The following is a 25,369-nucleotide window of genomic DNA, read 5'->3' as shown; positions in this document are numbered from 1 at the left end:
GCCAGCTACCCTTCCATCCCCTGCACTCACAAGAAGGAGGGGAAAACGCAGCCTCATCTCCCACCAGCCACTCACCTTCCTCACCTGCAGACAGTCTACTTTCCTTGAAGATGTGCTACAGAAGAAGCTGGCACTTAGGCCTGGGCTTAAGTAATTAACTAAATCTTTTATCTAAAAGGTAAAAGCTGCTTCAGCTAAATTTCAGATTTCTTAACTCACCTGGATTGTACCAGTCTGGTATTTTTAGAGCGCGGCCTGTATAAGGAAGAAGGCAAGTAGCTTAATTTTAGTATCCAATTACAGATCACAGTATATTAAAAGTAGAGTCTTTAATGCAGCTCAAAAGGACTTGTGATATTGCTGAGGTTCACCCATTTCTGCCCAAACTATTTTGTTTCATGTTATGATCACATTAGTTTAAATTTTGTAGAGCCTGTGCTAGAGCTATTTTAGTGGCAATCAAAAAGGACAATCTAATAAATATTAATAAAGTTTTTTTTTTTTTTTTTTATTAACAGCTCTTTACCTTGTGCCATGAAGTCAGAAAGGAAAGGGGAAGGTTTCTCTACCTTAAAGAATTTTATTGGGTTAGACTAGGTGAATAAAATATAACTAACAATTAGCCAGTATAAATAAGTGGTGATATTGCATACATTAGAGAAAGGCAGTATGCACCAAGGTAATCATCACTGTGGGATGAGGTTACTCAGGAAACACTTCTCCATCTAGCGAAGTATGAGTTGATAAGAGTATTTATTGCCTCCCAGGAAACAGTGTACAATGATCCAACAGTGAAACTTCTGAGAAGGTAAGAGGAAAAACCAGAAAACGAAAATAAGTTAACCAGGCTGTCTGGACAGAAACAGAGGAAATGTGGTATATACAAAGAATTATGACCTTTGAAGTTGGTCAGGTCAGTGTCCAAATGACCTCAGACACTTTGGACTTTTAAGAAATCCTATCAATACACACACATACACACACACCCACAAAATCCTTCTTTGATTAGTTAGTGTCCAGCCAGTTTGCCTTTGTGAAAAAGACTTACCAGTTATATATTTAATGTCATTTCTGAGGCTCTTTTAAAGGCAATATAATGACCTTTTTTAGGGAAAAGGACAATCTTCTAAAAGACAGGTCTATTAACTAACCTTTGGGTTCCTTGAGAACTTGTCAGAAAATACACCTTTAATTTCAAAGATACATTTAGTTCAGAAATTTCTTCTAGAACTTTCTTTCATTTACTACTAATTGATTTAATATATCTAATATGTTTGCTTAAAAAATAATTTTGGGAGTTGAAATCTCCTCAACATTTTCTTTACTAAAAAGCTGGGTGACATTTATTCCCCCAACCTCCTTTTAGGGGCCCTGGTTGCACAATGGTTAAGAGCTCAGGCTGCTAACCAAAAGGTCAGCAGTTTGAATCCATCAGCCACTCCTTGGAAACCCTATGGGACAGTTCTACTCTGTCCTGTAGGGTTGCTATGAGTCGGAATCGACTCAAAGGCAATGGGTTTTTTTTTTTTTTTTAAATCTCCTTTTTGTCATCAAAAGGCTCTACTGTCAATCTAACTGGTTCTCTGAATTTGAATTACATAAACTATTAACAGTTTTGGAGTTCCTTGAAAATTGCTTTTCAATTTTTCAGGGATCTGCCAAATTTTTATTTCTTGGCTCCTGCCTCATTTTTCCCAAGCTCATCTCATTTTGTCCTTCATTTCTCATAAAAATAAAAAGGATTCCCTCTGCTTTTACTTGAAATAGTCTTTCATTCCAAAATCTAATGTGCCTAAATGAGCATTAAATTTAATCTGCTATACAAATTCTTCAATGATCAAAGAGAAAGGTACCACCTAATTTCAATATACCAGCCTTCTACTAGGGCAAGGGGCTTAATATATTTATTGCATCTTCATAGAATTTCTTTAATTATAATTATAGATTAAAATGCTTTCTTAGGTACTTTTGGCTCAGCATTCACAAAGCTAACATGAGAAGGCTGTGAAAAGGAATACCTAGCACCTACCTTTTGGAATCTGGCACACCCATTCAAGTTTTGCATCACAAGCAAAAGGCCTTAAATAAGTGAATTCTCTGTCATCATGGAAATGCCAGCCTCTTCGCCATGGCCTATGAAAGACCTAAAAGAGGAAAAGGATTGTAGAATATTTTAAAGTTGGTAGACTTTAAGGCCTATGGTGTTAAGTCTTTATCTCTATTTTAGCTCTAGGACCTAAGATATTTAATGAATGAATGCATGAATGAATGAAGTGTTTAAACAGTAACAGCCTAAGCAAGAGCCTCCAAAGGGGTTGATAAAGGGAATATATCTTAAGAAAAGCCATGTGTACATCCAAAATGTAAATTTTTGTCTGTCTTTTTTTTTGCTGGCATGAAACTGTAGAATCTTACACCTTTAACTTTGGAAAAGACCAAGCTAGAAAGGAATTTATAGTTCAGTGGTTTCCAAACACCAGGCTGCAATCAAAGCAGATGTGTAAGATAGTTACATAAAAGTCCACCATCTAGGGCCCAGGCACTGTTTCTGGTGTGGCTCTGCCATTTCTGGCATGTCGCCCTCCTCCATGTGGTTCCAGACGGCTCACTTCAAATTCCAGCTAGCAGGCAGGGGTGGGGAGTACATCCCGGGATGGGCATCCCTCACTTTTTGGACTATTTACACTGTCAAGAGTCTGATGGGTACCACAGCAGGTGAGGTAAGCTTCCCTTATAGAACACTGCCTGGCTAGGTTTGTCCGTTATGCAGGCTGCATGAGAGTTTCTTTTACCGTGATTTTGGGTAGATTTTCAAATCTATTCATGTATTTTATATGCTACTTACATAGAACAGAGTTTATTGCTTCAATGTTCTGGATACTCCTGGGAAACTTCATATGCTTCTCTGAAGTTTTTACACTCTTGTGTGTTAAAGTGGGAATTCTGTAAAGAGGATATGGAGCTATACAGTTTATTACTACACCTGTTACTTTGAAAATGGTGCTCTCCAACAGCTTTCTCAGTTCTTGAGTGTATCAATCTTTCTGTGATATTTCTAGTCAAACACCTTCTTCTTGAATTTCTTTATTGGACTTAAATAGCCAAGATATTATCTAAACTTCTTCTCCTTTCTCATCCTCTTTCACTTTATGAGTTTGCAATTGCCCCAAATATACTTCTTGGGCCTGTGCTTTTTTTTTTTTTTTAAGTGTATATTTTTCCTTCAACTCTAGGTCTCTTAATTTCAACCTGCTGTAGGATACTTCTCACCACTTACTTAGAACTGCCAAATACCTAAAATAAAATGTACCATTTTACTCACAAACCAGTACCCCTCCTGTTTCTATAAATGTACAGTCATATAGCACTGTGATTAAGGTACAGTCATATGTGGGTTTAAATTTCAGTTCTGTAAGTATGTAATGTTGGATAAGTTACTCAAAGCTTAAATTTCTTCATCTGTAAGATGAAAATCGTAACAGCATTTACCTCACAAGGTTGGTTAGGTATTAAGTGAAATAATATATATGACCTGCCTAGCACTGTGCCTGGCTTATAAAGTAGTCAGTAAGTGTTATCTTTATCTGTGATGATAAATGATATCTGTTATCATTATCATCATCATCACTCTCCCATAACATTCTTTTTCTTGCATAAAACTCATACTTCACTTCCTCTGCCATAGCCCTTACACGATGGTATTGTAATTGTTTGTTTACCTGTCTTTATCTCATATTAGACTGTAAGTTCTATGAATACAAGGGCTATGTTGTATACCTTATTCATTATTGTATCCCTGTCTTAGTTATCTAGTGCTGCTATAACAGAAATATACCACAAATGTGTGGCTTTAACTAACAGAAATTTATTTTCTCACTGTTTAGGAGGCCAGAAGTCCGAATTCAAGGCACCTGCTAGGGGAAGGCTTTCTGTCAGCTCTGGGGGAAGGTCCTTGTCTCTTTTCCTTAGCTCCTTGGTGATCTCCATGTGGCGTGCCATCTTCATTGAGTGTACATTTTATCTTCCAAAACTGAGTATAGATTAGGTTGCTTGAGGGACGGGCCATTAGTGTATTTCCTCTAATCTTTCATGGTGCTTAACATCATGCTCCATACACAAAAACCACTCCATGGATCTGTTGCCTGACTGAACACGATGCCAGGTTTATTTTTTAAATATGCAGATTTTCTAGCATTGTACTAACCTTGACAGCAGCACAGTCTCTGATGTCATAATCCTGCTGAAACTCGTTTGGCATGAAAATAGTAGACACCTGAGAAGGCAAGAGAGGCTTGAGAATTTAAGGTTGATGTATAAAATTTGCAATGTAGATGTAATTTAAGCAGTTTTAATAACTCAATCATTCATATGCCATGGAGGGCAAACCTTTTTAATCTCTCTTTTTAAAAATCAGGATGCTAAATCATAAGAAGACTTAGAAAATGTCATAAGTTTCCAAACAAAGGAAGCAACAGTTTCAAAAGTGGAGGTTAATCATGTATTAAGTTCACTGCTGGAGTCACAGAGAATCCTCCGTTTGCAAAAGACTTTTTTCCCCCATGTGTTGAAATGCTAGTTGTTTGGTTAACTAATGTCAGATATGCTCTAATTTGAAAAAACTTGACAAGTTTTACACTTAGGAAGAACATACAGTGAACTGATACCTGATCATGTGGAGCTATTTAATATGCAAGTATGACTTTGCTCCCTAAATATTACTTAAAAACTTATCAGAATAATTAAAAAATTTGAAATGATATTTAAAAAAATTTTAAGGCTCTCCCAAACAAATCATTTCCACTAATAAAGATATTTCCTCTCTTACATAACTCTTGTATTTTCAGATAATAAAAATAAAAGTTTCTCATTGTAAAAAAAGGGGGGGTATAAAAATAATACAAGGAAAAATCAAATATCACCTGTAATCCTACCCCAAAATGACCACTATGTCTATGTGTCTATATTTTTGTTTTTTGGAGCTATATATAGAGAGACTGCATGTATTTTTTTAAATAAAATCGAGACTAGTAATTTGTTTCCCCCCAAATCATATATGTGAATCTATTTCCATTTCAATAAAGATACATCTATATAATTTTAATGACTTCGTTCTATGTGGATGTATTATTTAACAATCAGTTTACTTGTTATTGAAGCAAACACTCCTTCCAAATTACCAAAAGCAAGATAGCTTTAACTTACTGGTGTACGATCACTCCATTGCCAAGATCCTTGTAAATCTGGGCTCCTTTTATTCAAACCTATCCATAGCCAACGCTGCTCACTATGTAAAAATAAATTTTAACATTTATTTTAAAAATATGAACATAAGCACTTGGCAAAAATACTTAGTATTCACATTTCTAAAATGCTTAAGACTTATAAGTTTATTCAGAATATCTTTTCATTAACTGAAAATCACAGTTTCAAGCTGTATAAAACAGGTCTTCTGAGATGAAACCAAATGCTTAATATAGAGTAACCTAACCTAACTAAGGAAACCCTGGTGGCATAGTGGTTAAGTGCTACAGCTGCGAACCAAAGGGTTGGCAGTTCAAATCCACCAGGCGCTCCTTGGAAACTCTATGGGGCAGTCCTACTCTGTCCTATAGGGTCGCTATGAGTCCGAATCGACTCAACGGTACTGGATTTGGCTTTTGGTTAATCTAACTGTTGCTGTTAAGTTGATTCTGACTCACAGTGACCCTATAGGACAGAGTGGAACTGTCCCATAGGGTTTCCAAGGCTGTAATCTACGGTTGCATGTTTCTCCCAAGGAGCAGCTGGTGGATTCAAACCACCAACCTTCCACTTAGCAACCGAGTGCTGAACCACTGTGCCATTACAGCTCCTCTTAATGTAGGGTAGCTGTAGAAAAAATATCATACTTCTCAAAACTAAAGTTTGTTTCCTTCACATGAAAGGCAAAAGCTAGCCTGCCTTGGACTATAAGAGAAAAAAAAGTTTGTGATTATTTCAAAACTTCTATTGCAACATTATAATATTAGACAATTTTTTTAGACAGAAAAATGTGAGACAGTTTAGATACAAGCACAATAATAGTATTTCCTCAAAGCATTTGTCTTTAACACTATCAAATTTCTTTTTAAAAAAACAATATAGAACAAACCATTTGGCTAATTTTTTTTATTAAACCCAATTTAAGTAGTTTTTCATCACTCGTTCATTTTAAACTAAATAAATATCTGAATATCTTCTAAGTGCCAAACTCCATAAGTTATATCACACATATATAATTAAGCGATCACTTATGTAATTATACTTAATCACTTACAAGTATTATACTTTTGTGTACAAGGCATTGCATTAGGTGCAATGGGTGATACAGAGAAGTGTAAGATCTAATATCTACCTTCAAGTGGAATAAAAGCTAGTCAGGGAGACAAGATATAGATGAACAAAGAAAATGCGATCAGACCATTTCTGAAAGATATCAAATAGGTTGGACAAATTTAAGTGCTATAGAATTTCAGAGAAAGAAGAGGTTATGGTGGACTGTAGGAAGTCAGGAAATACTTTGTGCGGTCAGGAGGACGAAAGATGAAGCCTCTAAACATGGTGGTGCAGGGGTGTCTGAGCCCCTCCTCTAACTTCACGAGGGGAAGGAGAGAGAATCATTATCAGCATCAACAGCCCAAAGCTGGTTCCTACGAGGCGAAGGTCAGACATTACCTCCACCCTCCAACCTTTTTACCAATTTTGACACCTGTCCCACCACCCACGGCACTCTCTACTTCTCTGCTGGGTTCAATAATTTGTTGCAGCCACACAGAACTCACAGATCATACTCACAGTTATGAGGTTTATTAGGGAAGTAACAGGTTAAAATTCAGGATCAGAAATGACTCAGGATACAGTTCTTCAATCAGGACAGGTTCTTCTCAGCTGTCCCACAGGCAGGCCTCTCTCTTGCCCTTGGCTTCTTGGCCCCTTGGCCCAGCCTCCACACTGCTCAGCCAAGTATTACAAAGCTCTTTAGTTCCACAGATAAGTGTTTAGAAGCACACCGCCCCACAAGTAAGCCCTGGCCCGAAGGAACTCAGCTCTCTTGCTCTCTCTTGCTCCATGGGCCAGGGGACCCTCTCCTGCTGGTCTTTTGGTTCTGCTGCCTCTGCTGCTGCCATTTCCCTGCTGCTGCTTCTTGCCGTCTCTCTCTGTCTCTGAGGCCTAGGGGGTTCTCAGAGCAGGGATCCTGGGTCAAAAGAACACATGCCACTCCCAGCTCTTCTTTCTTGGTAGTAGTGAGGTCCCCCCTTTCTGCCTCTGGCATGGCTCATTTTAAGCCTACCAAGATGGCAAAACTGTCCAATCCCCTTGTTAGGGTTTCATATACTTTATTTGCATGGTCCCACCCTCAAAAGGGTGCCATGCACTTTATTTGTATTATTAGCAAGCTGTCCAATCCCCTTGGTGGGCCACAAGCACCTTATTTGCATAGTCCCATCCAATCATTTGGTGGGAGTTACAAGGCCATGGTGAGACAGGCCATATAAAAGCAGTCCATGACATTGCAGAGCCACAGTTTGAGTGCTTTCTAGCCATAATTTGAGTGCCCATCATGTACTGGTATTCAGATTGGCCCAGAGGAGAAAGGGTAGGTATTCCAAGGAAGAAAAATACGTAAATAAACATACAGAGGCAGGAATATACATTGAAAGTGATCTCTTCCTCTCAAATAAACTTATGTTCTAGTTAGGGAGATATTTCCAGTATAAGTGATATAATCATGAAAATTTTTTCTCTTCCTCCGAACCCCTTAAAAATATTCCCTAGAATTTATTATACTCTTTAGGCCATAGTAAGTAGAACATTTTCTATATAATTTAAACTTCTGATGGCACACGATATGTTTTGAGCAATACATGTATGTACATATTCTGTTGTACATATATGTATTGGTGCTGTCAAGTTGATTTTGACTCATCGCAAACCCACGTGACAGAGTAGAACTACTCCATAGTATTTTCTCGGCTGTAATCTTTATGGAAGCAGGTCTCCAGGTCTTTCTTTCACAGAGCTGCTGGATAGGTTCAAACTGCCAACCTTTCAGTTAGCAGCTGAGCACTTAACCTTTTGTACCACCAGGGCTCCTTATATGTATATATAGTTGCATATATATGTTGTTGTGTGCTGTCAAGTTAATTCTGACCCATAGCAACCTGATATAACAGAGTAGAACTGCCCCATAAGGTTTCCTAGGCTGAACTCTTTACAGCAGCAGATCGTCAAGTCTTTTCTCCAGCAATGCCACTGTGGGGGTTCGAACCTTTAACCTTTTGGTTACCAGCTGAGTGCTTAACCATTGTACCACCAGAGTTCCTTTACATTTATATAAATGTACATATCTAAAAACACATGGGATATGTTCCAAACTTAAAACCAATCCCTACTCTCAAGCTCAGTAGAATATATGGAATATAAGCAACGTACAGCTGCATGACCTACTGGGAACTATAAAAAGCCTGCATTTTTACAAACTTTATTAGTGAACCAAAGGCTAGAGGACCTTAACTTTAAGTTAATTTCTCACCTTTTAATAAAATAATTGCCTTTATCTCTTTTTTTCAACATCCCCTCATATTTCAATATGATAAATACTTTTTCATCTTTTCAACCTCAGGCTTTTCAACTTCTTGCAATGGAAAATGAGGGCTGCCCTCTGGTTTTTATTGTTATCCTGCTTTCTTTCATAGAGAAAGATCACCAATTTGTGGGCTTAAGATAAAAACAATGGAGACAATTACGTCCAGTTTGAATTTAGCATCTATAAGAAGATTTGCAGTTTGGGTCTTCAAATAATCAGAGTTTTCTTAACAGCTTCCAAATTTATCATACTGCCTGATAGTTGGATTTCTAAACCACGTGGTCCATATAACTGCCATAAAGAGAGTAATTAAAGCCAGATGGTTAGAATAAAGAGGAGATTAAGTTTCCTTGAGGATATAACTTCATTTCTCTCAAATCTTTGCACATGATATATTTGGGCCTGGGGAATTTGTGCATAATTTTGTGTTCCCCTAAAGTAAGCATTAGATATTTTATCTTCTTTTCATAATCAACAGTACAGCCAGGAAGATGATCAAAGATGATTTGTCACCTGCATTTAACCTGTAGCCATCTTACACTGGCACCCTCTTCAGAGGTCTGTCCCCAACTTTTGCTATTCTCCTCAAGTGCCTACCCATTCCTTTCTCAGCCAATGGTTCCACCTCCTCGCACTTAGAAATCTCTCTGCTCTCAAACTCATTTATGGCTCCTTTGTCAAGACTTTGTAGCCCTGGTGGCACAGTGGTTAAGAGCTATAGCTGCTAACCAAAACGTGAGCAGTTCAAACCTAACAGCCACTCCTTGCAAACCCTAGGAGACATTTATACTCTGTCTTATTGGGTTGCTATAAGTTGGAATCGACTCAACAGCAATGGGTTTGGTTCTTTTACGGGTTTTGCTGAGACTCAGAGAGCAATTTCCTAGACAAAAGAATTTCCCAATTGTCCAAAATTTCTAATCTTCACTACTTTCTGACACTGAACTTAATTTCAACCCAGAAATTTATAGTTTTCACCTTCCTTTTCAAGAGATTCACAAGTGTGCTAAAAAAAAAGTAGCAACTTTTGGGGTTTTTTTTTTTTTCACAGTAAGAGGTGGAAAATATTCCCTGAATCATGTCTTGTCCCTAGTTTGAGCTGATTTAGTGTAACTAGATAAACGGAAGAAGAAATTGGAAATCACATTAATCACTGCACACTTCTAATGTGGATTTTTGAAAATTTGAGGGAAAAAAAAATGTTCCTGATCATAACTGGGGAATCAAATCAAACTGAAATTCTCTCTCTTTATACATTTCTTCTACTTCAAGCACTAAGTATATGGTTTTAAGGCTATTATTAGGTTAAGAAGGCATTGCACAAAAGCTTAATATATTTGTGTTAAAATTTCTATTCTGAATCAAATTTCCTGCTGCATCTGGTTTCAAAGGAAAACAGTATCTCAGATATAACCCCCAATAAATATTATTTGATGAGGGTGCTTAGTCTGCAAAGCCATAGATTTATATCTAAATCCATTCACGTGACACCACAGGAGGTAGTGTACATAGCAGCAATGGTATTGCAAACAAAGCTTTCTTCTCTAACTCTGTGAATATTTTTGTTCTACAACGGGGTTGCCATTAAGAGTTACAAAGATCTTACAGTGTTAATGACTCGGTTCACCACGAATCCTTTTCATTGAAATACTAATAGAGATTTGGAATGTAGACCTGAGAATATAGCAGTAATCTGACTTAACTCCCTGGCATGCAATACACAATCTGGGCAATGGACACCTTGCTGAGAAAGGTCAATTCCTGCAATAAAATGTTAAAGCTTTCAAAGAGTAAGCTTTACAATCATTTTTCAATATAAATGGATTTGCTTCCTTCCTTCCCTTCAATCCATGATTACAATTTTGGTTTTAGAGTATGTTCTCAAAGTACAACACAGCAAAATGATCTCTTTATGCATGGAGCAAACACTTATTAAGCAGACACCACACTCCAAGGCACTGTGTTACCTGCTGGGATAAAAGTACAAATGAAATATGGTCCCTATGAAAGAAGTGGGTATGAGAGAAGGGATTACGGAGATTTGTTTTTTCTTTGTGCATCAGTTTTCTAAACTCAGTATGCATTACTTTTGTGCTTAGGAAAAAAATTAAATATAGCATATTCCATGGAAAATCAATTTTGTAAAAACTATATGTGTATGAGTGGAAGAAGATGGAAAGGATTTACACTAAATGTTACTATGTTTATAGCTGGGAGACAGGGCTTGAGGTGGTTTTTATTTTCTTCATTATGCTTTCTTATAGTTTCCTAATATTACATAATAAACTTGTATTGATTTTTTAATTGCTGAGTTGGGTGGGGGAGGACGTGTGATCAAAAACAAAGAAACAAACCAAGAAAAGTTCCTTAACTACCTCTCAGACTTTAGCTTTGCTTCCTAGTGTGATCCATCTTGTATATAGTTACTCTTAATGATCATTTCTTAAAAAAAAATTCTAGCATATATTATATTCCAACATTTTCCATCAATTGATTCCCACAAATATCTACAACTTCACTGCTAAGTACTTAACATGGCTCCTGTTCCAGTTAGAGAATACTAATCCTTTGTTTGGTGTTATTCAGAATCTAGAGTTTGTTATCTCAGTATTTTACTTAAAAATACTTTAGCCTAGACAGTATGATTTTGTGTGTGTCTAGGCTGAGATCTAGGAACCAGCAAGTTGCCCTACTTGAAATTTATCTCAGGAATTATCAGCGTGTATCAGAAACGCCATGCTCCAAAGGTAGCCACCTCAAGACTTCTGTGATCAAAAGCCATACCTGAGGCTTTGGTCACCAGCAGAGCAAATGTCAGAAACAGGTTTGTATCAGTCAGGGACATTAGAAGCTTGATAATCAGCATGATGTTAGAAATGGGCTGTGACTGATGAAATCTATTATCCAAGATATGGGGATTAGCTAACATGTTTAGAGAGACATTCTCTACCCTTGATGAAAGGGTATTAGAGTCTAGTGAGGCCAGTAGCTTACATCTTGGGCTTGATCCATAAACAGCCCCAAGTCTAGTTATTGGGTCAGGCGATTGTGATTGCCTGATGCCAACTATAACGGGAACACAATCCTGCCTCTGGAACATTGTCACATCTGCCTCAAGTGAATCTTCCGTGCAAGTTAATGGTTGTTTGTTGTTGTATGCCATCGAGTTGATTCCGACTCATAGCAAACCTACAGGACAGGGTAGAATTGTCCCATAGGGTTTCCAAGGATCAGCTGGTAGATTCAAACTGCTGACCTTTTGGTTAGCAGCCTGAGCTCTTAACCACTTCGCCAGCCGGGCTCCAAGATAATGGTTAAAACATCTAAAAGGACAGCTTGCTAGATTGTTGGGACATGGTCAAGCTTACAAAACAGGTTTATGAAATGCTTTGTGACTGCTTGCAGTGAATATTTGTCCAGTAAGCGAATGTCTGTGTGGAAGGATGGGTCTGAGTTTTGCATTCTTTATAACCTACTCTCGAGGTTGTGGGAGAATAGCTATCAGACACTCCCCTCAAAAAGGACCTAAGGGTTAGTATGTTCAGATTGGCTTAGGCCAGTCTGCAATGAAATTTCCATATCTTAATTTCTAAATTAGACAATGAACCCTAGAATAACTGATATTATACAATAGTTGCTTAATAAATGAATACTTACAGAACACATCATCATATTTCACGTTAGGTTCCCAATATGCCATAGTGAAACTTTACTTTTTTTAATAAGAAAAATATAATAGTGGATATATTAAAGCAAATCTTGAAAATCTAGATATTTTCAAGGAAAATATCTTTAAAATCACTCAAAATTTTACCTCCCAGAAGTAACCAGTATTACCTTTTTTTGGTGTACTTTTGAAGTCCACATTTTAATTTAAATATTTTTACTCTTTTATAATCTGCCTTTCCCTCTCTTAATATATTATAAACATTTACATCTTACAGTATTCTTTTTTTTTTTTTTAATGGACGGGGATAAATTCTAAACAAAGATTAATAATAGTGATGATAATAAGGATTCTTAAGTTTTTCTGACTCTCAAGGAAATGCATTTAATGCTTCATCATCTTTCTATTCTTAATTTATTAAGAATTTATATTAAATATATATTCATATATTAAGCTGGGAATGAATATTGAATTTTATTATTAAATGACTTGTTATATATAGAGTTACTAGTATTGACTCAACTCCCAACTTAGTGTTCTTAGAAGAAATCCTGCATGGTTAGGGCATGTTATTTGAGGTACCAGAATGAGCTAGAAAGTGGGTTCTAGAGAAAGATAGCTTGGGTTCAAATACTGGATTCTTTACTTACTAATCATATAACCTTGGGCAAGTTATTTTTGTTCTCTGTTATTTTACATCTCCTCATTAGGATAAAATGGCAATAGAAGTACCTAAAGATCCCTGGTGGCACAACAGTTAAGCGCTCGGCTGTTAACCTAAAAGTTGGTGGTTCCATGGGAGAAAACACTTGGCGATATGCTTCCATAAAGATTGTTGTGTGCTGTCGAGTCAATTCTGATTCATAGTGACCCTATATGACAAAGCAGAACTGTCCCATAGGGTTTTCTAGGTTGTAATCTTTATGGAAGGAGATTGCCAGGTCTTTTCTCCTGCGGAGTGGCTGGTGGGTTTGAACTGTGACCTTTCGGTTAGCAGCCAAGCACTAAACTACTGTGCCACCAGGGATCCTTCCATAAAAATTAAGGCCTAGAAAACCCTATGGAACAGTTCTGTTCTGTCACATGGAGTTGCTATGAGTCAAAATCAACTCAACAGCACCGAACAACAACAGTAGTACCAACCTTAAAGGTTGTGAGGATTTAATAACAGAAAATGCTTAGGACATTACTAGGCACATAATAAGCACTATATAAGTTATTTGTTACTACATCGTTTGTTAGTATTTACTTTTTCATTTCTGGTCAGGAGGTTGGTCTGTAATTCTTTATGTATCCATCTCAGGGTTTGATATCAGGATTAGGCTACTTTGTGAAATAAACCGGGAAGCTTATATCAGTTTCTGTGTAATAGAACTACTGAAATACATGGTAGTGATCTCCCCTTTAAAATTTGAAGGAATTAAAATAGAGAACCATCTCTTTCTTGGAAGAAATTTTTTTGTCAACTTTTTCAGTTTCTTCCAAGGTTGCTGGATTATTGGGTTTCTACTTAGCAAATCAATTGTACACTAACTATATTTCCCTAGAAATTGTGCATTTTAATAATTTCATGTATATTAGCATAAAATTACACATAGTATTCTTACTAATTAAAATTTTTCTCTATAAAATAGGTCTTATAATCCTTACCCAAGCTTTATTTTAAGCATCTGTTTTTCTTTTTTTATCATGTAATCATCAGTAGATTTTTTTCTATTTCACTGTTTTATTTGCAGAGATCTAGCTCTTGGATTTATATGTCAATATTACTGCTTTTCTGTTTTCAAATTCATTAATTTTTACTTTTATCTTTATTAAGTTATTTCTTATGGCTACCTTGGAATTGTTTTGATATTCATCCTCACTTTTAGCTGAATACTTATTTTCATTCTTTTTAATTAAATCCCTTAAAGCTATTAATGTATCTCCAAGCATTTGGCTGTATTTCACATATTTCACAGTGAATTCTGTTCTTATTACATACAGTTTTGATTTATTTGCCGAAAGAGTTACTTAAATAATATTTAATTTATAAGTGAATAGGGTTTGATTTCACTTCTTATATAACCTGTATAATTTCAGTGTTTTTGGTATTTGAGGTTTTCTTTTTAGCCTGATTTTTTTTGAATTAGTATTGGTAAGTAATCCAGGCAAGGAGATTGATGAGGTGAAATCTGTCACCTTTGTAATCTATAAAAAGAGAGATAATCTATTAAATCAACCTTGTTATGCTAGTCAAATCTTATATATTAATTCTTCTTTGTTTCATTTGTCAATGACCAACACAGGAGTGCTAAAGTCTCTCACTACTGTTATTTATTGTAAAATTAGACTAATGTAATTAATACTTTTGCTTTATATATATTGCTAGTTTTATTTAAGTACTTAGAGGCTCTTGACTATTACAGTTCCATTGTAGAATGTACTTTAATCAACAAGAAATACATCAGTTTCCTATTTAATACATTTTTACTTCATTTGCATTTTATCTATTACTAATCCTGTTGCTCTAGCTTTTTTTTTTTTTTTGCTCACGTTCACACATCTTTTTGCCCATTCTTTTAATATTACCATTTTGGTTGTTGTTTTTAAGTTCGTGATTATTAACTCAAATGGCATATGAGACAAGCACATAACCAAAATAAGTGAAGTGGATCAAGGAATGATTAATTACGGATCATCATAAATTGGAGAATAAAGACCCATCTCAGTGGTCCACCTGTACTAGCACTAACTTGTTGCGGCAATATGAAAATGTTGCCAGTTTTAATTTTTAAAGAGGTGTTAAAATACGGATTTTTATTGAAATTTCTCAACTTTGAAAGACTCTGTGGCCCTTTCTACCCAGAAAAAACAAAACAAGACAACAAGAACAATAAAAATTATACTTATTAGACTAGATAGTTACCATCTGGCAAGCTCTATTTTAGGTCTATTTCAACAACACTTGGTTGGATTTTATTATTGAATCAATTTTAAAGTATTGGATTTAGTGTAACTGATAATAGATGAATTTGGTCTTTTTCCATTTTGCTTTACGCTGGATTCCTTCCTTTGTTATTTCTTTAAAATTTGCCATAGTGGACTTTTTTTTTTTTTTTCCCAGTACATATTCAGTAAATGACACACTCTTTTTTAATTTCTATTATACATTATCTTCAAATGTACATAATGTGTTTCTATACATGATTTTCAGGTAAAATGAAGAATTTATTACACTTACATTTTCCAAAACCATTTTATCTCTTTATATCCCAGTTTTTATTTATAAACAGAGTTAACACCTATTTTATTAAAATATTATTATATTACACTTCTCTTTCAAGATTTAAGATAGTTACATTCTATTTTTATAATTATATATATTATGATTACTTGGACTTGGGGACATATTTTTGTACCATATATTCTTCCTTCTAATTCTTTTCATTTTTCAGCTGGAGTATGTCTTTGAAAAAGTTTTTTTTCAAGAAGAGACTATAGATGGTGCGTATCAACGACCATCATTATAAATGAAAAGCAACTTAATTAGGAAGTAAAATTATTACATTACAAATGTTTCCTACCTCAGAACTCTTTAGATGTCAGTTCTTAAATGCCTTCTTATATTTAATGTCCTAGAGAAAATGACTAGCTAGAGCTTTCTTTGATTTTTGATAACCCATTACTGTTTTTCTTTGACTCAAAATGATTAGGGAAGAATTCAGGAGACTATGTCCAAGTGATGATTTCTTTTCTTTAGTTTTGCCTGGTATCCTTGAAATCCATGATTTACAGATTTGGATCTTCTTTTCAGTTAATAAAAGTGCAGAAAAAAATTAATTTGTGGAGTTTAAACCCCTTACACCCATGACTGTCCCCAAAGATTTATTCTTTAATAATAATATAATGTCATTCCTTATCTTTTATGGTGGATTTTGCCTTAAAGTCTATTTTATCAGATGTTAATATTGCCACTCCTGCTTTTTTTTTTTTTTTTGGCTATTGTTTGCTTGATATTTTTTCCCATCCTTTGACTTTTAGTTTATGTCTTTGTGTCTAAGGTGCATCTCTTGTAGACACATATTGATCAGTCATTTTTTTTATCCATCTGCCACTCTGTCTCTTTACTGGTGCATTTAAGCCATTTATATTCAGTGTGGTTACTGATAGGTATGAGTTTACTGCTGTTATTTTCTTGTATTTTCTTTGTCGTGTTGATGGTGTTTCTTTGTTTCACTTAATTTTCTGTGCTGAGTTCTTTTTCTGTGTGGATTTTCTTTTCATTTCTTTTGTTGCTGATTTTGAGTATACTGAGTCTTTGTTTTTCTTTATTTTGATGAATAGGTTTGTTGACTTTCTTTGTGCTTAGCTTGAAATTTATCTTTATCTTCCTAAGACTAAATCAGTTTTCTACTTCTTGATATCCTTTTGACTTCCTCTCCATATGAAAGTTCTATAACTACACCATTTGTTCCCTTCTTTTTTGTTTTGACATTATCATGTACACAGATTGACATCTCTGGTTCCCTGTTTTCAGTCTTTTAGCTTTGTTGTACTATTGAGAGCTCTTTACCTAAGTTGGTACCTGGATGATGCTGTCCTGTGTCCTATACTCAGGTTGTTGTTTGATGTTGCTAATTCTCTATCTGAAGGACTCTCTTTAATATTTCTTGTAAGTTTGGTCTGGTTTTTACATATTTCCTTAATTTCTGTTAATTTAGAAATGTCCTAATTTCACCATTGTATAAGAGAGACAATTTTGCTAGATATATAATTCTTGGTTGGCAGTTTCTTTCTTTCAAGGTTTTATATACGTCATCCTATTGCCTTCTTGCCTACATGGTTTCTGCCAGGTAATTAGAGCTTAGTCTTTGTAGGTGACTTTTCATTTTTCCCTGGCTGCCCTCAGGATTCTTTCTTTGTCTTTTGTTTCGGCAAGTGTGATTATGATATGTCTTGGTGACTTTGTTTTGGGGTCTACCCTGTATGGAATTTGTTGAGCTTCTTGGATGGATATCTTCTCACCTTTCATGATATTAGGGAAGTTTTCTGCCAGAAAATCTTTGACAATTCTCTCTGTGCTTTCCATTGCCTTCCTCTGTTCTGGAACTCCTATCGTGTGCAAATTTTTCCTCTTGATAGTGTCCCACATAATTCTTAGGCTTTCTTCATTCTTTTTTTCTAAAACAAATTGGTGTCAAGGGATTTGTCTTCAATTTCACTGATTCTTCCATTGTTTCAGTTCTGCTCCTATATCCTTCTATTGAGTTGTCTATTTCTGAAATATTACTATTAATCTTTTGGATATTAGTTGCTGTTTTTTGTATGGTTTCTAATTGCCTATTTATTTTGTCATTTTTTCTTGTATTGTTTTCCAGAATTCTTCTATTGCTTTTTCTGTGTTTTCCTTGATTTTGTGTATTTTCCTTGTTTGTTTATGTTTTCCTTGGTTTTGTCTGTGTTTTTCTTGATCTGTTTCTTGATCTCTTGGAAAGCCCTGTGCACTAGTCTTTGAATTCCTTATCAGATAGTTCCATTGCCATTTCTTCCTCTGGGTAGTTGTCTGGTCCTTTATTTTGGTCACCTGCTGAAGCCATCTTGTTCTCACTCTTCATGTGATTTGATATTGTCTGCTGTCTCTGAGGCATCAAGAAGTTATTACATTTATTTGTTCTATCTTTGTTTGCTGCATCCTGAATTTTTGTTTTGTTTTGATATAACCCAGTAGACTGGGGGTGTGTACCATTTGGTCACTAATCTGACTGCCTTGAAGCTTTCACCCCTTGTCTCCAGGTGGGTGGGGCAGTGACTGGGTCTGTGAACATGGGTCTCTGTTTAGTGGTCTTGTGGGAATGCTGAAGATGTAGTTGGGATTTCTGGTGAGTGATGTATCTGTCTGGGGGTCTACTGGCCATGGTGCAGGGGGTGTTCTCCCTGGTTGCTGGGTTGGGTGTTGTGTGTCTGCTCTGCTGATTGCTGAGTGGTTGGGGCAGGGATTCCCAGGTTGTTCGTCACAGTGTAGGTGGTATGAAAACTCTCACCAATGGTCCCAGGTGGGCAGGGCTGCGCAGGGGTGTGCAGAATAAGCATTAGCCTCCAGTTGTGGGGAGGGTGATGTGGGGTGAAGCTGGGGGTATGTCGCCTACCCACGGGTGACCAGTTGGAGGGTACGTCCATTTGACCAATTGGAGGGTGTGTCACTGGGGAGGTTGTGCAGCCAGTCCTTGGGCCCTTGGCGTAAGTGGCTGGAGGGTGTGGGAGGCACCTTTGGCACTGTAGGAGGCACTGCAGTACTGTTGGCCCCCAGTGCAAGTGGCTGGAGGGGATGGGTGGGTCTGCCAGTGCTGGATCTGACCACTTCTTTCTTGTTATTGTCCCATTCTTACCGTCACATTCCCAATATAGTTTTCCACCAGAAGGGTTGTGATAGCCTTCTAATTTGTAGCACTACACCTACCCATGGTCCCTCAACCTAGTCTATAATCCGCTGCCATATTATGTACCTAAATCATAATTCTCACCACTTTTCTCATCTGTGAGATATATATATATACGCGTTTTTCTTATTGACTTAAGATCAGTCAAACTCTTTCCAAGGCATGCAAGGACATCCCAATTTCTAGAATTTTTAGATTCTAGATTTTTGTCATACTTTTCTTATCCCCACTATTGGACTTTATTACTCAAAGGGTGGGGACCATGTCTCACTCATCTTTGAATCCCTCATTGTGTCTTGTACATTAAGAGTGTTCCATGTTGAATGGCTGCCAAGTGTTGAGGGACATGTTAGATAATAAAACACAGCAATTCTGAATACTTAGAAGACATCAAATTTAGCATAGAAGCTCTCATTCTAAAATTATTACCTGAACTGGTCTGTTAAAAATTGAAGAAATTCCTTTATTTCATTCATATGACTGAAGCTAGGAAGGTGTGCCCCAAGTGCTTGGCAGAATCTTTCAGCTTCTTCCCAGTTCCTCTTTCTCACAACTCTTTGTATGTGAAACACCTTAAGAAAACACAATGTTAGTTTGTTTTCTGGTATAATCATAAAGAATTCATAGTTTTCAGGTCAATTATACTTCAATGTGTGGACCCCTGAAATGAATTCTTATTGCTGTAATGGAAGTATAGGAAAATACACATATACTGTGACACAGGCAGGTCCTGCTTATAGCATGGATTAGAGGCCAGCACTGGCGCCAAGAGTCACTGGTTCTAGATGGAGGACCTTCCTCAGCCAGGTTGGGGAGCTGCTCCAACAAGATACTATAGTTCTCCTGCATTCCTAGGACCTTGAACAATAAAATGAACCAGCAGATAAAGCAAAAAAGGAAATATATAAATCCTTTGGGAGCAGACTTCTGCAAAGAAATGTGCTAACAGTATAATTTTGAACATAAAACACTGAGACCTACATGAGTGCTGAGCTGTTTTCTGAATCAAAAGACAGTCTTACTGGCATGCAAACACTGATGGAGGGTGGCAAGGCAAAACCTGCCCCTTGAGACTGTTTCTTTGGTTTTCGATGAGTAATTTTAGGCAAAAAAAGCCACAGTGATTTCAAAGGAAGAAGAGGAGAAGGAGGAGGAGAAGATGATACAGAGTAGATTGAATTACTGGTCCCAATGTTTCACTTCCCTGTTATATAATTACACAGTCTTGCCATGGCTTCCTGGTGGGCTGAGTATACTGCCCTGTACCTTGACTTGGGCCTTGTCCACGTGACTTACTGTGATCAATGGGATGTTAGTAGACATGAAGTGAGCAGAGGGCTGAAATATGCTTATATGGTTGGGCTTGTCCTCTCAGGCTGTCATTTACCATGAGAAGAATAAGCCCAGGTAGCTCTTGTCCCTTCAACCTGAGCCCCAGATTGAAGGGCAGCAGACCCAACTCATAGCCTGGAGCCCTGCTCACCTGACCTGCAAATGGAATCAGAGGTGACCATTCAAACAAAACTAGATCAATCAAACTCCAGATGATGCTGAGATTCGGGACTGAGAATAAATGTTTGTTGTCATAAACCACTGAATTTTGGGGTGCTATATTATGGTTTATTTATAGGAATAGATGGCTATTGTTGAGTGCCACTGAGTTCATTCCAACTCACAGCAACCCTATATGGCAGAGTAGGACTGCCCCAAAGGCTTTTTTTGGCTATAATATGTACGGAAGCCGGTTGCCAGGTCTTTCTCTCACAGAGCCACTCGAACTGCCAACCTTTCAGTTAGTAGCCAAGTGCTTAATTAACCACTGCACTAGTGGGGCTCCTTAGGTGATGAATTACAGACAATAAAATAGTTGTGTGCGTGTGTGTGTGTGTGTTTTAACATTATAAGAGGTGATGAACTCTTAATTTAAGAACAAGAACTAGAGGGATATGAGAATCATAAACATAGTGTCAGCATGGCATGCAGCCCACTTAACTTGCCATAAAAAAAGAACATTAGGGAACTACCCTAAAGAGTTCTGCTGGACATGCACAGCATGTGGGGATAAGCCAGTGACACCAGTGGTTCATCAGACAGGCAGGGAGCAATGTGCTGCGAGGGCTCTGTGCTCCCAGAACATCTTCATTTGGTTACATATGTCTATGGGAGGAGCATAGTTTTGTATAAGGACATAGACCAGGATCATAGAAAGATAACTTCATGGAAGCATTTAACAAGAATGTTATTTTACCTTACGACAAGAAAGACCTGAGGGGAAACTATGCCATCCTTCAGGACAGGGGTCACTAGGCTTGGGGGCTGCTTCCTCAGGCTCAGGGGGTCCACTTATTTTCTTGCAAATTGAAAGTGCTCTGAAGTTTCTGCAGTTTTTCACCTCCCACTTTCCAAGTGACCTTCCCGTAGACATAGCTACGCACCCGCCTGGAGAAGCTAAGATAGAATTGGAAAAATTAATTAAAAATTACATTATTAAATGAAAGGCTAAACATTTCCTAGTGTCTCTAGTCTTTGAGTCAAGATGGAGACAGAGAGTTGAATAGAAATTAGAGAAAGAGTGGAAAGAAATGTGTTGTTCAATACAGTAATAATAATAGGTTATACAGAGAAGTGTTTACTACTTGCTAGATACTATTCAAAGAAGTTTAAATTAATTAATCCTCACGACAAACCTATAGGGTGGATTTGATTGTCATAACTGAGGTACAGTGTGAAGTGACTTGTCCAAGGGTCACACTTTAAGTAAATTGTTACACCAGGATTTGAACCCCAGTGGTCTGCTTCTAGAGCTGTACCTTAAACCCTATGCTGCTCAGGATGGCCTAAGTGGTTCAAATTATCTTAACAATTTTGAACACTTGTTAAGCAACTTAATAAACATCAAAACAAAACTCTCCCAGATTCAAATCCAAAGTAAGGGCTGGTACAATAAATGTAGAAGACAGTATATAGTAACCTATATTTGTTTATTATTTACTTTATGCCAGGGCATAACCTTATATATTTAGAACCACTTTGAAAGATAGTTTGTGTTATCAGCTCTATTTTCCATACGAAGAGTAAATGACATGCCCGCAATCATACAATTAGTGAGTGGTGGAGTCAGGATATGAACCCAGATTTGTCTGGCAAAAGGCCATGCTTCCTTCTCCGTTACACCACACAGCCTAATGTGGGCAGAAGACAGGAAGAGTCACTTACATTGGAAAAAAGCACTGAGGAAAAATTCTACCCCACTGAACAGCCAGAATGCTCCTTAGAAGCAAGGATGTCAATACTTCATCTCACATACTTAGGACATAGTCTCAGAAGGGACCAGTCCCTGGAGAAGGACATCATGCTTGGTAAAGTAGAGGGTCAATGAGAGAGAGGAAGGCCCTCAATAAGATGGACTGACACAGTGGCTACAACAATGGGCTCAATCATAATGACTGTGAGGATGGCATAGGACTGATCAGTGTTTCGTTCTGTTGTACAAAGGGTCCCTATGAGTCAGAAGAGATTCGATGGCACCTAACAACAACAAACAGAGAAGCCATATGATCTTAGGGCTCTTATGCGTGGCCAGTAAAAGGAACCAGGAACTGGGAAAAATAATGCTGTACCACCCTGATGGGTGTACTATTGTTTCCCTGTTCTCTCTCCCTACCCATGGCCTGCCCATGATAGACCCAGCTGGAGAGTGCTGGAAGAAATAATGGTAAAGAGAGCTTAATGACAGCCTTCCTGGCTATGGGCTGAGGGAATCGCCATTGTAACTACCTCCTGAGCAGCTCTCCAGCCACTGAAACTCATCTGTGAAGAACGTGACATTTACTTTGATTAAAATGCTTGAGTGCCTATAAAAAAATCCTATATATTTTATGTATTAGAATATCTCTAAGGTGATTTAACTACAATTAATGTCTGTGTACTCCATCTTCCTCTGTAAGTAAAAAGATGACTGTGTTCATGTATTCTGGCTCAAATCTACAAAAGAGGAGTCAAATTAGTAATTGTTTTATAGTGATTCAAGTAATACATAAATTGAAAGCATCTTTTTTTTTCTTAGATTGTTAAACAAAGGAACACAGAGTTAAAAGTTCACTATAATAATAATAACAGGTAGCATAGAGATGGCCACATCTGCTAGTTATTATCAATACCACTGCCATTTATGGTGATAACCCTGTGTCACAAATATTGCGGGGCAGTTCCTATTTCAAATATTTTGTTCGATTATAAACTCACGTTATAATTTTTCTGTTAGAAAAAAATGGTCTTCATGATCACATTAAGACAAGCACAAGAAAATATAAATAATTCAAACGTGAGAAAAGTGGAATGCTTTGTAACTTTGTCTTATACTAATTGTTGTCTTATACAAAGCCAAATCTTTTAAAAAGCACCGGATTGGAAGTTAGGAGATCTAGATTCTATTAGCTCAATAACTAAGTGAACGTTGTCAAGTAAATCACCTTTCTAAGCCTCTGTTTTCTTAATTCTAAAATCATAGGTCAGTTTAATAGACTTAGCTTAACAGACTTCCGAAGTCTCTTTTGGCTCATATGTTCTAAAATTCTGTGGCTAATTACGGTCAATGCTTTAGGCTGATTGGAGAAAGATTAACCAATTTTTAGAATGAATAATAACTATAATATATTCCTTTCTTACTTCTTACCCATTGAGAATAACAGAAATAAACACATTCAATTTTGGAGAAAGACGTTAAAAAGCAGAGATAAAAAGATAAAGAGCTTTACTATGAGGCTTCTAGATTCTATTCGACACTTACATGGAAAAGATAAAAACTCAAAATGCTGGCTTCAGCCGCAAGCCGTGAGATGGTGTTTTCTGAGAACTGAATTTTCTAACTGCTTTTATTGGGTTATTCTCAAGGATTTAACAGAGAAGACACTGCTTCAGACTTGGAAAATAGAAGAAATTATCTGCTTCCGTTCACTGACAGAGCAAACTAGAGGGCAATGAATCATAGCATGTCATAGTTCTTGTGGGAGAACAAAAAGAGTTATAGCAGAAAGAGTTAACTATTCACTAATTCTACAAAATGTATATGATTACTATCCAAAATAACGATATATTCATTTTCTCCCTCACATTTCAAAGGTAAATGAGGAATATGTTTGGGGAGGCTGCTGCAGTTCATAAGTCACCGTATGCTACTATTTAAATACTAAGACACTCACCTGGCTCAAGAAAATTCCAGTTGGAAAAGGCTACAGTCCGCTTTATTCCACCTACGTTTGCCCAACTGTACTCTCCACGTGCGTCTACATCTCTCAGACCAGTCCAGAAGTATGTTCTTTGAAATTTATCATACTTTTTAATCATGTCATTCAGGTATTCTTGCTCAAACCTACACAAGAAGAGCCAAATTAGTAATTGTTTTACAATGATTAAATTAATATATAAATTGCAGATTCATCTGTTTCTTAGGAAGGCTGTTTAACAAAGGAACACAGAGTTCAAAGTTCACTAATACATTTTACTGATGGCCACACCTGCTAGTTATAGTCAGATTGCAGTTGGTTCCAAAAAGGACCTTATCCGTGTAAATCTTGTAACAAGTTTTTCCATGTCTCTTCCAGCCCTAAACCAGGAGAGAAACATCGTCACATTGTTTTTCCAGACTCGATGATGTCCCTGTAAAAAACCAAGGCTCTGCTACACTGATAACATCTTACAACTTGTAGAAGTTGAGCACCTGGCTGGTGAATTCACGTATGTGATGAGGGTGGGGTGCAAATTCACATACAACCTCCACAAGACTGTGAGCCTATGTCAAGCAGCAGTTGCATCTTAATTCTCATTACGCTTAGTACTTGCCTTGTCATAAGACTATAGTAACAGTTGTTGAATTATTTTTGAACAGCAATAAAATAAGTGAAGAAAATAAATATATCAGTATTTTGGATAGTAATTATATACATTTTTGTAGAAATTCATGAATAGTTAACTCTTTTTTCTATAACTCTCTTTGTTTTCTCACAGAACTATGACATGCTATGATTCACTGCCCTCTAGTTTGCTCTAATGTCAATGAACAGAAGCTGGTAATTTCTTCTATTTACCAAGTCTGAATTGTTTAAGTTTCAGCAGCCATCCCTAACCAAGAAGGTGCAAGATCTCTTAGGAAAATTTACACAGGGGTTTTAACATACCTCATTTGGAGGACACATCTTATCAGATCCTGCATCATTTATTTTTTCTCCCTTTTTTTTACATACATATTTAAGTTTCTCTTCACATGATTGGACTTTCCACTGACCTAGCTTTTAAAAAACAGGAAAAAAAAACTTTCTCACAAAAGAAATTATTTCCAACATATTTAGAATTGAACCATGATTTATTTTAAGTCAAGACAGTTTCTTTTCACAAAACATTGAGAGAAAGAGAGAATGAATATAAGTGAATGACTAAATCTAAGAACATACTCCTAGAAAATAGTGCCCAACAGGCCTACAAAGTTGTGGCTCACAGAGTTACCTCAGCATCGAGTCATAATCAAATAGGGAGGAATCTCATTTTCCTATAAGGATGACAGTAAAACTATCAAAAGACACTTAGTATGGAAGTTGAAGAAAGAAGATCTCAATTTACAAACAGCTGCCAGCATCCTAGTTTTTTGCCATATAACGTGGCCGAAGTTTGTTCACAGGCTAA

At 36.8% G+C, this 25,369-nt stretch overlaps 1 protein-coding gene across 2 annotated transcripts in view; it reads right to left on the bottom strand.

Annotated features, from left to right (window-relative positions):
- Positions 1-25,369, bottom strand: part of LOC100665193 (CD302 antigen) — a 157,928-nt gene that overhangs the window by 91,885 nt on the left and 40,674 nt on the right. For both annotated transcript variants that reach the window (XM_064287097.1, XM_064287095.1), the window contains exons 9-17: positions 24,868-24,978; positions 24,208-24,296; positions 23,893-24,062; positions 20,940-21,139; positions 19,121-19,263; positions 5,203-5,284; positions 4,205-4,273; positions 2,030-2,144; positions 220-255 (exon numbers count right to left, since the gene is read on the bottom strand). In XM_064287097.1, coding sequence (XP_064143167.1) covers positions 220-255; positions 2,030-2,144; positions 4,205-4,273; positions 5,203-5,284; positions 19,121-19,263; positions 20,940-21,139; positions 23,893-24,062; positions 24,208-24,296; positions 24,868-24,978 — 1,015 coding nt within the window. The remainder of the gene's footprint in view (positions 1-219; positions 256-2,029; positions 2,145-4,204; positions 4,274-5,202; positions 5,285-19,120; positions 19,264-20,939; positions 21,140-23,892; positions 24,063-24,207; positions 24,297-24,867; positions 24,979-25,369) is intronic.

Source organism: Loxodonta africana, chromosome 6, assembly GCF_030014295.1.
Source record: "Loxodonta africana isolate mLoxAfr1 chromosome 6, mLoxAfr1.hap2, whole genome shotgun sequence".
Classification (NCBI taxonomy): Eukaryota; Metazoa; Chordata; class Mammalia; order Proboscidea; family Elephantidae; genus Loxodonta; species Loxodonta africana.
This window is presented reverse-complemented; position numbering and strand designations above follow the sequence as displayed.